We start from the raw sequence: 12,146 nt of genomic DNA, 5'->3' as shown, positions 1-12,146 counted from the left end.
AAAACTAAGAGCATCTTTTATTTCCCCTTTTAACTCCAAAACACATGATGTGAGGAACTCTGTTCAGTTGCCAAACGTACAAATAGGCACACGATTTACAGTATGGAATTTATCATGTCTTTCGGACGCAAAAAATACAACTATTTACGGAAGTGGCTTAAGAGTTCTTTTACTCTAATTTACTTTTAGCAAAAAGGAATTGAAATGGAGAAATTATTTACATTATTCAAAATGTTAAACTGATGAAAACAGTAATCGGTTGAATAACGATGAAAAACACCTTTCAAAGTCCAATTCAGACATCGGGTTTTCACTGTCACAGCGTTAAAAGGTGGAACATTTTGTCAAAGAATGTCCCAATATAAACAAAGCGAAGTTCTTTAATTATCTGCAAACAATTATCTCAAGTTGCCAGTAAAGAGAAAGACACAACTCAATCCGCTTTTTTTCTTGAACAAGGCGGAAAAATCTTGAGTGTCACTTTGGTGACCAATGTACGAAAGAAGGCCGCCTATTCGCACTCCACCCTCTCCTCCCTTCACTCTTGCATCACAAAATACTGAATTGCGGCGAGTCTCCTGCATTCACGGTCAGCTACTAGAGATCTTAGCGCCTGACTTCTTTTCCAGCCACGTTCTGTACTTTGTAAGCGCAGTGTCTAGCATCTCTACTAAGTGATTGGCCAGCTAAATAAGGACAAGGAAAATAAGAGTACGAATAACATAAAGAGACGATGAGGAAATAAAAGAACCTAAAACCTGAAAACTCCCTGCTGATGAAATTTAATCATACTATATCGGAGAAAATGTGTGTGTAACGACGTTTCCGATTACAAAGCTGTTTTTGTCTTCTACGGTACTATCATACCAACATTAAAAAACGAAAGGAGTAACGACTGATCTAATCCGCAGTTTTATGACAGATTTAAGTGAAACTGAAAGATCAGAAAGGACTGCACGATGGCGAATGTACACTGCAGTGACACGAAGCTTTAAACGTTTAACATTTTTCCTTACATGAGCCTCTTCGGCGGGAAGTTGATTGCGGAATTGCTGCAGCTTGGCATCTCTGTACTTTTCTAGGCTTTGGCCCATTTTAACCATCTGTTAACCAAGAATTCACACATCAAGCCATTTCATCTCAGCATATGAATGTCAACTTACATCACGTTGTGTAAAAAACAAACAAGAATAATGTATATCCTCAAATAAGTGCCTAAGTGCTTATTTCAAATTTCGGCTATAAGGAGGGGCGATTATCGGAAGGGGGTGCTTAATCGAGGGGTGCGCTTATCATTCTATTACACTGATTCCACTGTTTATGAAGCTTAAAAAGCTTTAAATAAAGTGAGAGTAGAGGCTTGTATCCCTACTATTTAAGAAAGTGAGGGAGGAGGGACCGAGGGGGCTTATTCGAGAGGGGCGCTTAGGGGTGGGTGCTTACTCGGGGAAGGGCACTTATTAGAGCGTGGGCACTTATTTGAGGAAATACAGTTAAATATCATACAATAGCCAACTATTGCCTTTCAGACATCTGGTTGTTAGGAAAAAAACCTTACAGTTTATTACCCGAGCTTGTCTCACCTTTTCCTCCAAGAATTGTGTCTTGATTGGAAAGCATGACCAAAAGTGTCTCAGCAGCTCGGACAGTGAGTTGTACTGAAGCTTAACTTCCGCCTGAACTGACGAAGACACTAAATCTGTATGTTAAAACAAAAAAAAAATCTGCTCAGTTAAATATTCTCTCCTCGATGAAAGATGGAACAAACGCTAGAAAACTCAGAGTATCTAAAAAGCCGTTCTCGCAAATCCAGAAATTTTGTCAAACACGTCGTTTTTGCCATTAAGACTGATGAAATGTTTCTGGTTGACAAATTGTTTTCGTATCGTTTTCATTAAAATGGTAGTCCAAGCCAACAAGTCCATAGCCAATTAGAGCAAAGATTAACAACAGCAGAGGAAACAAATGAATGCTCAGAGTGAGCTCAGGAACACGTACGCTACCAAGACGCAACTGGTTTTCTATTTACATCTGATCGGTTGAGAGGGTAGCACGAGTTTGCTACACAATGCAAAGCAATCAACCAATCAAACAATCATTTATTCAGTCCATCAGTCAGACAGTCAGTCAGTCAGACAGTCAGTCAGACAGTCAGTCAGTCAGACAGACAGTCAGTCAGTCAGACAGTCAGTCAGACAGTCAGTCAGTCAGACAGTCAGTCAGACAGTCAGTCAGACAGTCAGTCAGTCAGACAGTCAGTCAGTCAGCCAGACAGTCAGTCAGTCAGACAGTCAGTCAGTCGGACAGTCAGTCAGACAGTCAGTCAGTCAGTCGGTAAGTCAGTCAGTCAATTAGAGAATCAGTCAGTCAGCTGGTCCGTCAGTCAATCAATCGATCAATAAATCAATCAGTTCGAGTAGATATTAATGACATTGATGCAATCACAGATTACTTTCGACATTCTATTCAAAATTTGCACTGATTTCATATTTACGTTGCATGCTTGTCTCAGAAGTTGTGCTCATCAGAGATCCACCAGGGGACATTTCTGTAAGGACGTGACAAGCCATGTCACTGGGAAGAGTCTAAACAGTAACAATGAAAAGTTCCCAGTTATTTTTATCACGCACAACAGCGCAAAAGAAAAGACTTTCCGTTGTTTTGGTTACACACAACGACCCAAAAAGAAAAGACCTTTCTTCTACTTTTGTCACGCACGATAGCACCAAAGAAAATGGTTTGTGTTATACCAGACACGCACAACAGTGCAAAAGCAAAGTTTTTGTGTTCCACTCGACTACGCCAAAAATTATGCTCTACCTCACTTTTGCCTTGCGCGGAGTACAACAGAAAGGCTTTCCGTTACCTTCGTCACGCTAACAGAGCCAAAGGAAAAGGCTTTGCGTTACCTTTGTCATGCTAACGGCGCTAGAGAAAAAGGCTTTGCGTTATTTCTGTCACCCACGTTAACAAGATAATATCTCTTAAATGTGACTTAGGAGGGCATTTAAAGCATACACTACTTACCCCGGGTAGGTTTGGTCGCCAATATTCAACCTCCCTTTGGTTACTCTGGATGGCTTTGGAAATGTCTGTATGACTGAGTTTGGAGTGAACTGATCCCCTTTCCTGTAGAAATCGAGACGAAACTACATTATGAACAAATTAAAACTGATACCTAACTGAAAAAGAGGCTCAGTTGCAAAAGCTTGGTATAGAAAACCCTATGCCACGTTCCTATGCTGCGTATTCCGATTGGCTGTCGTAAAGCCAATCGAAAGCAATCACGAAGGCCAATCAGAGCAAAAAAAAATGACACAACGAGCCAACGAGAACTCAAAGCAATTATACGTATGCGTCATAAAGAGGGAAAAAACGAGAGTGACCACCTCGCGATAGATTATTAGTTTTGAGTCTAATTGGCTGAGAAAGTGGAGCGAGTTTTCTCGACCAATCTCACCACGTCGCAAAGCAAACCCGAAAGAAGCCCGGCTTTCTTTTGCTGCTCAATTGAAAATTGATCCATGGATTGTCTTACCTTTGGGATAGCCGGTATCAGACCTTGCGAAAACTTTGACGAGTCAGCAATTTTTAAGCTCGGGAGCTCTCTGGATTGTTGCTCAGACAAATCGTCATATTCCACCATTCCTCTGAGACGACTCTAAAATATAGAAATTAAATAGTACATGAAACTTAGTACTAGTGAAGTATATTTGTTTTTCAGACAGAAAACTATGCAAAACAAAAAGTTGAGTATTAGCCTTTCAGTCAAGTACTGAGCTGATAAGTTTGTCACTCTCATTAAGAAGTGAGTGTTAAATCTTTAACTAAGACGACAAGGACTTATTCCTCCCCAACGTTCCCTATATTTTCCTTTTAGCGGTGATAAAATGCTTCCCTCTTCAGTAAAATTAGAAAACAAATTGTTACATGCACAGAGCCTCTACGTTGGTTAAAGAGGGAGAACCACTGGCAGGAACAATTTGCTAACCTTTTTAGCAGGGGAATCTGCTTCATTCATTTTGCCATTCTTTCCATTTTTCTCCTTTTCTTTGTTTACGCTGGAACTGAGGAGAATGGTACAAAATTATACTGAATCTGTTCAGTATTAAATCAAATAAGAGACAAACGAGGCAGAGGCGAGTGTGTCACCATGTTGATGGTGTCACTTATGTTGTGACTTCTTACCCAGAAGCTGTGGCTTGTACCACCATTAAACTGTGGTGATTCAGCTTTCTAAACAAGGACTGAGTTACTGCGTTGTTCTTAGGATCTACCGCTTCTGCAGTTAATCCATATCCCTATTTAAAGAAGAAAGACAATTAATAATTTGCTCCTCAAAGTCGTGAAAAAATAAAAAATAAATAATTAGCGCACACTGACTCGTTTCTTGTTATACTTGATCACAGCACTGTTTACAGACCTCTTCAGGAACTGGTGACGCTCCTGTTAAGTCCAACAAAGGATCATTGAAGGTTGCAAGTTTCCTTGACAATTGCTCTGTGTAGGAGAAGGGTGCAAGACACCTTGATTTAAACTGCCTTTAGATACAACAAATGGACAACAAACAGTTTTTCATTTGGTTCCAATGAAGAATTTATGAAAAAACAACACAGGTCAGGAACAAGAATGCTTTCCCTTACTACCCTCTCCTAACGATCACACAAAATTCAGAGTAAATGAATACCTCTTTTCGAATTAAAACTCCAGTCTCTTATTGACGTTTCCTGATAATTACCAATTGTCAGCCACACAAAACACATTTGGCACATAAAATAGATAAGATTTTAGCAATGGCACATCTTCAAGGCATGGCTGATCATCCTCTGTTTTAAGGAGTTAAGTTTCTAAAGAAACTGTGGTGTTGCGTTAGTGGAAGAGTACAACAGGGTAATTAATTTTTACCAATTGAGTTGATAACAAAATTGGCCTCCGTAAAGAGTTTAAAAGCTGATGTATCAAGTGTTAGCCCTTCATCATTGGCTCTGATGAAGGGCTAACACTTGAAACATCAGCTTTAAATCCTTTAAGGTGGCCATGCAATTTATGTTTACTTATCAACTCATAGTTGATAATACTAAACTATCCCGTTTTCCTCTGTTTTAGTTTGACTGGAAGGGAAGGCTATCATTCTTTTACCCTGTTCATCCTCCTTTGCACATTCAGTGAAGATGTCACCTGACATTGCCCTTGTGGCATTTCTGTCTCGGTGGAAATAATGCGACTGAAAAAACTTTGTCCAAAAGTCTTTCTCTGGCATCTGCAAACAAGAAAGTGGTATTATTGAATGTTTAAAATTATATTCAAAATAGACATTCCCACACTCATTGTAAGTTGCAACGAGCACTGTATCAGGTGAAAGGCACTTGGTAGTTGTCAAGGGATACAGTAGTAGACTGACAATTCCACCAAGATGCACATTCCTGCTTTTTTCCATTGACCTAAAGCCTTCTTCAAAAGTACATGAGGTGCTATTTAGAAAGGTATTTCTCATCTATGAAGGGATCTTTACACCTTTCTTTGTATTTACAATCAACGATGAATGTCAGTAGCCAACAGTAACCACCCATATACAAAATGAAAGAATGGACACTTTGTGATTTTTCCACAAGTAAGCTAATCAGAGAGTAAACTTCATTTCACACATACTGACATTTATACTGTGAAGTACTATTGTTTGTGCCTCTGATTGGATAAACAATGTATTTCAGTCAGTCAGCCTACTTCACAGTGTAAATTTCAGTATGTATGAAATAAAAACATAATACCATGGAAAGCGCTTGAACAATTTTTTATTCACTTGCTGAAATGCATAAAAAACTCACTCGTTCATTGTGCTCACTCTTTCGTTCTTTTGATACATTGTAACTTGTGAATTGAAAATCATTTGAGTGCAGTTTTCATGGAATAATATCTATTTCTCAACATAAGACAAATACCTCATGAGGAACAACTTCCTGGTGTTTTCTTTTCACTACATAAAATAGATTGAAACAGCCAATAATTAATTAACTATTTTAGTAATTAATTGATAAGTAATTCACTGCTAAATGTTCTTACTAATTGATTTAAGAATGGTTATGCCCTGGAAATTAACCCTATCTTGTTTTGAGTGATTATCAACCATAGAGCCATTTATCATTACAAAAATTCTTTAACATTCTTCTGTTAACTAATGAGGGAGAGTTTTATCATAAATTACATAAGTCAACAAGTTGTTATTCACTGTGTCTTTTGTCTAAGACCTTTACCAATAAGGGCTTTAAGTAATAGAATTTTAGTTGCCTAGAAAATAAAATAGTGCATTTTGAGCAACATCATTCATTGTCATACAAATGTTTATGTCACTTCAAATTTGAACAAGAAACACCAAGCAAGAAAAACATTTACAACTTGCCACATGACCACAGACCACAAGTCCTCAATTTGACTTTTGCTGCAAATTTAGCCACTGAAATTTTTTAGACTTGATCACAGCTTGGAGCACTGAAATATTTAAACTGTATGTGTCTAACTCTTTACCAGCTGGATATGTCTTGAATATGGCCTCTATAGTATCCACATTTAAATTGTATTTGACTTCATTGCAGCCTGAGCTCTCTGGTTGCATATCTGCCTAAAGAATAACAAAACAGAATTTCAAACACCAGTTTCATAACAGCAACTGTCATAATTCTAAATAATAAAGAGATAATTTAATAATTTCAAACAGGACAAATTGTCATGCAAAAATATTTTCTAAAGAAATAAGCAGTACATGTAGATGTATTCAACATACAAGCAATGCCGAAGACAAACCAATAGCCTGATCTGACTGTACTACTTGGGTGTCCTGATTCTGCAAGGAAAAGACCAAAAAACATATTGCAAATTGTTGTACTTTAACTTTAGTGTTGCATGCTCCATAGTCACCATCATCATCATCATCATCATTCAACTGCTGTCAAGATCGTAAACACAAGGATATGCTGCAGTGTCTTATTTGAACAATTACATGTCCAAGTTTGTCCCAGATGAGGCAATTGTCTCTGTTTATGGTACCAGGATTTGCTCAGGGCTGTCACTAAGTTTTGAAGCAGCCATTACATAGGAGATAACACCCATTACTGTGTAATACATGCCCAGGTGTAACTCAACAGCAATTGACCTCTTCACTCACACCATCAAGTGTTAAGGCTAACAACCCTTATTAACAACCCTTATTAACAGCCCTGATGCTAATCATTTGCCACCCCTGTTCAGGGGAAAAGACTACTAAGAGTGGCTTTGAGTGGTATGTGAGAAATTTACCTGTACACTGTAATAAACAGTATACCTTTATTTGGTTGTCAGACGAGGCTGCTTAGTTTGATTGTGTGATCTTTGAAAAAACTTCACGAATCTGAAGTCTCAAAACTTAATCATTACAAGGGGCTTGGAAGAGACAGTCCTTTTCAGTAGTTTCTTAACATGTTGCATGAAATGCTGTCACCCATTAGTTGGAATCCGTCAAGATCTGGTGTACCCCTGAATCCCTTATAACTGTTTTCTTGATACATTACAAAGAGATTCCAAAGGACTGTACACAGATGAACATGAAAGACCTTTCACAGTTAAACAGCAATACCAAAGTAAATATCCATTAAAAATATATATACATTTATATTTACTAAGAATTTTGCGAATGGATAAATGTGTGTAGTGTGACTATTTTCTGGTGCCACAAGTTAACATCAGAATAATGTATAAGAGCAGCGTTGAGTTCCACATGGAAACTTTAATAATTTGCCTTCAAGGTTTCCTCTCTTAGACCACCCAAATTTTGATGATTTCATGTTGTTATTTTGCAGAGGACCACAAAGAAATGAACACAGTTCTAAAACACACATGCTGAACTATAATTGTTCTGCTCATTAAATATTTGTTTTGCCATGTCCTAATTGCTGTGGTTTGCTAAAGGTTCCCAAGAGGAAAAGGGACAATACATGAAAATATATTTTGGAAACTATACTATTACCTTTGCTCTATTTGCCCAGAATTCTTCAGCAGTAATAACTCCACTGACAACTAGATCTTTATACAGCTGATACAACTCAGGGTTATCTTTCAGCATTCTGAAATAAATAAACAAGAGCAAAAGTTTATGTTACCAACTTCATTTATGTAAGGTTGAATTAATCAAATACCTCAATCATTGAGGATCTTTAATTAAACTGTACTAATATCATTACTGATAAAAAATACTTGTCCTCAAAGGACAGCATTTAAATCATCTTTGGTATTAAAATGCCGATACCTCTGCCATATCACAATCAGGACCTCTCTGAAAGTAAAGGACAATGTGGGCAGTGGCGGACTCAAGGGGAGAGGCATGGGGAGCCCATGCCACCTCCTTTTAGGTGGGCCAAAAATTAATATCAGTGCTGAACTGAGTTTTTTCAAATCAAAACTAACTCTCACTGTAAGAAAGGTTCTAAAAAATATTATCAGACAACTTTCAAGATGTAACCGGCATCAGTTGTGGCCCAAATCTTTGCAGTGTAACTATTCTACCTTGCTCTAATGCAACATTACTGATATAAAGCTATTTCTTAAAAGTTAGTTGTCAAAAGACGCCCTGGTGATGCAACTGATGACATTATTCACCAATGATATGTATTACTATAAGTTCAGTTGTTGTAAACACGAGACAAGATATAATTGTTTTTTTTTTTCGTTAGTCGTTTCTTTAACAGTTGACTGGCTCATGGCATGGTTGTATTACTCATGGACAAAAGACTGAGCTCACCTAGCCCTCATGAAGAGCTAGATTCAGCTTAGTAAACAATTGTCTCCAATTTCACTGATTCCAGGAAGTATTTATAGAGCAAAGTCCTAGGGAGTCAAAGCTACACAGTCAAGGCAAAGTCAAGTCACAGTAGTAGACACATTCAAATTCAAAACACCAATCCCCATGGACCAAGATGCTCAAACCCTCCCTTTTGACAATATGCTAAACCTATTTCTTTGTGAATTAGGTTTTTTAATTCATCATTTTAAAGAGGCTTATGAGCAAGAAATTGGTCTTAAAATGCTGGAAATGGCCATTTAAGAGACTCAAATTTTCAAAATTTTCTGGGGGAGCATGCCCCCAGACTCCCCTCGAAAGCCTGCAACTTAACAGCACTTGTGGTGCCCCCTCCCCCCTCCCCCCCCCCCACCTATTTGAAAATCCTAGATCTGCCCCTGGTGAGGAACTTCATGTAAGTTCTACTTCAATGTAACCCTCTTCTTTAAAGTATTGTTCTTCAATGTGGAGTGCAGATAAGGTTAACCTTCAGACAATTAATGAGCAGCACAGTGGTGACACATGACCCTTCCTTAAAAGTACTTTGCAATCCTATTATGATGTCTTGCGTTCAAATTATTTTGATGGCTGAACTGTGAAAATGTTTTACTCAAAATCCTAATCTTTTTCCAGGTAGTTACAAGAACTGTATTTGGATTTTTGGTAGTCACTGACAGTTGAATGATATAGCATAACAATGCCTTTGTATAGTGTTGACAACTTGAAGAGTTCCCATGGATACCTCTTTCCCATAAATAGTTTGTAACTGTCTTGGACAACTTTCTAGCCACTACCTCACAAGATCATCAAATGCAACCTGACATATCAAACAAAATATAGCTTTGATAACTTCAAAATTTTACCTGTTCTTTTCCTCAAGCTCTTTATTGGCTTTTTTTCGATGGACTGGGATAAGCTGAGCAAGGAGGTCTTTAGCATCATCTCTTTCTTTTTTGGCATTTACGGCTGAGTCATTTGTAAACTGGAAAGTGAAGGAGTTTCCATCGTGGAGAACAATCTGTATCTGTATTTTTGAGCTGCCCTCTGGACTTATTCGTTGAACTGTTGACAGAACTTATTGCTTTAGACAACCTGTTCATAAATTTGGTATTTATTCTTTACTTATGACATCACTAAGAACAATAAGTGGAATTATTAACCCTTTGACCCCTGAGAGTACCTAGCATCTAATTTCTCCTTACAATATCACCTCTGAATCAAACATTTAAGTCATGAGAATAAAGGAAACAATCATCAACTAAAAACATACTGATTGATAAACACATTCTCCTTGTCAACACCTTAGGAAATTTAAAGAGAACAGCAAGGAGAATATGTATACTGATGTTAGGGTGTAAAGGGTTAAATACCACTTCAGTCACTGAATTATTTATATTTTGTCAATTTTTTATGGAAAATGGTGTCTGCCACACAAGTTTGACACAAGCTCATTTGGTGGAGCTCACTGCTCATATTTTACCTTGCTCTTAAAGGGGCTCAGACAAATTCTAGGAAAACTCCCACAATATCCATAGGTGGTGCATGGTAAACCATCAGATAGAGTGTATCATTTTATAAAATAACAGAGATACCATACACATTTCCATTTGTCAAATTCTTAGCGCTAATTGTTGCAGTGAGCCGCCATTTAAGCATTTGACTCTTGAGAGAGACTACTGTACATGTAACATCTAACTTCTCACAACATCAACCCCAAATCCAACATTGAGGTTACAAGAGTAAAGTAAATAATTACCAACTAAAGAAGCCCTCGATTATTAAACAAATTCCCCATGTCAGCACCTTAGGAAATGTATGGTGTGGAGAATATGCATGCTGATGTTAGGGTGTAAATGGTTGATTAAAACAACAGAGTGCACCTCCTATTGGTTTACAAGAATTAATTGGCCCCAGTAGGGATGCTAGGATATTTCACTTGAAGAATTGTACAAGTCCACCCTTGGCTCATAAATTTAAAAAATTCTCATGTTGCGAACCTGACGGAGAGCATGGTTAATCACTAAAAACAAGGAAAAAGTGAGAAAAAATGTGAAAACAAAAAAAAACGTTTGAAAAGCTGAAGGGAAACAGAGTCCTTCAGTTGAATCTGATCAGAAGAGTGTGGACATGTGAAAAATGATGTATAAAACCGTACATTTCGAGGCGTTAAAACTATAGCCATGCATATATGATGCACTCTCAACCCTATTTCCATGTCATGGCATCCGCGACCCATTGGTTAATGCAGTTAACATCGACCCAACAACTGGACGATTGTAATATTAGGAAAGAAAACTCCAGTGATAGCATCAGTCTACAAGCGCAATGATCGAAACACGATATCATACAACGCACCACTTTTCGAATTATAATCACATGGTAGGATCAGTAGCAATATACCGGCTGATGAAGACAGGCCGTACACGTGACATAACTTCAATAATTCAATCGAATCAAATCGGTTGGTCAATTTTACCTTTGATTTCAGAGTATGCACATGACAGTTTAGGATTATCTGATCCGTAAGGTATCCAAAGCAGTTCATTGGACATGAGACGCAAGGTTCCACCGGTCTTTTTGTGCTTGGTGTTTATTACCTCCAGAAGAACAGTCTCGTGGTCCGCCATCTTGGATGGCATTCTAAAACTACCCCGCTGGCTAAATATTTTTGCACAACGTGGTCGCGTGGCGTTTGATCCCAGTTTCCGTTGGATGGAGTGTGGTGCTTTAAACAGGTTATAGGGAAATTCGCAAACATATATAAAATGTATTACTGGTTTATATCTGCTATAGTGTCTTTCACACCTTCCTGTACGCAAAGAGCGGGCGCCAGTTTTGTTTTAGGAAATATGCCTTTCTAGATCGCGTTTTGTTTCTCAATGATAAAATAACAATGGTTGCTTATACCAGAGAAAAGACAACTGAACTTACATAAATTAGTACAAAAAGCTTTGTAAAGCTCCGTTTGGCTGAAATATTTGCGCTAAAATATACATAACCCATCAAGGGACTTAAGATCCACCAACAGCACTTAAGTACTTGAGCGAGAGAACTTCAGTCGAGAAGGAAGAGGGAAGAGGGTGAAGTTTGAAGTAGTTATTGTTCGGGAGGAAATCGCTTGAAATTGTAATCATAGGGCTATCCTTCCAGGTCAGAATATTATACATTTGATGGTCTCTTTTAGGTTGTTGGCTTTCGCCAGGCCCTGGCCCTGGAAGCGGCAAGTAGAGACAGTGGTTGATCAATCAGGACAGCGCATTTCTCGATTGTTTCCGTTAACCGTGAGAGCTTAGCTCAGACTACAAATCATGGAAGTTGCTAACGAATAATTTGTGTAATA

The 12,146-nt window shown here is 38.1% G+C and overlaps 1 protein-coding gene across 1 annotated transcript; it reads right to left on the bottom strand.

The window, feature by feature from the left end:
- On the bottom strand, positions 1-11,440 carry LOC131778876 (general transcription factor IIH subunit 1). Its single transcript, XM_059095355.2, has 16 exons — positions 11,283-11,440; positions 9,670-9,868; positions 7,997-8,093; positions 6,779-6,838; positions 6,523-6,616; positions 5,940-5,974; positions 5,140-5,260; positions 4,424-4,500; positions 4,189-4,301; positions 3,992-4,067; positions 3,539-3,661; positions 3,028-3,129; positions 2,495-2,585; positions 1,584-1,699; positions 1,017-1,103; positions 1-686 (listed from the first exon to the last, which is right to left on the bottom strand). The coding sequence occupies exons 1-16, from the start codon at positions 11,431-11,433 to the stop codon at positions 591-593; spliced, it is 1,638 nt and encodes a 545-aa protein (XP_058951338.2). The 5' UTR covers positions 11,434-11,440; the 3' UTR covers positions 1-590.
- Positions 11,441-12,146: the final 706 nt, after the last annotated feature.

Source organism: Pocillopora verrucosa, chromosome 8 (genome assembly GCF_036669915.1).
Source record: "Pocillopora verrucosa isolate sample1 chromosome 8, ASM3666991v2, whole genome shotgun sequence".
In the NCBI taxonomy this organism is placed as follows: domain Eukaryota; kingdom Metazoa; phylum Cnidaria; class Anthozoa; order Scleractinia; family Pocilloporidae; genus Pocillopora; species Pocillopora verrucosa.
Note: the sequence above shows the minus strand (reverse complement) of the source record. Positions and strands in the feature narration are given on the sequence as shown.

What these genes read in the sequence shown, in the direction of transcription:
- LOC131778876 (XM_059095355.2), bottom strand. Translation starts at nt 11,433, where the DNA reads ATGGCGGACCACGAGACTGTTCTTCTGGAGGTAATAAACACCAAGCAC. An exon ending in TCTGGGCAAATAGAGCAAAG is followed by an intron (nt 6,839 to 7,996) that starts GTAATAGTATAG and finishes TTTTCCTTGCAG; the next exon opens with AATCAGGACACCCAAGTAGT. An exon ending in CAGATTCCCCTGCTAAAAAG is followed by an intron (nt 3,662 to 3,991) that starts GTTAGCAAATTG and finishes TCTATATTTTAG; the next exon opens with AGTCGTCTCAGAGGAATGGT.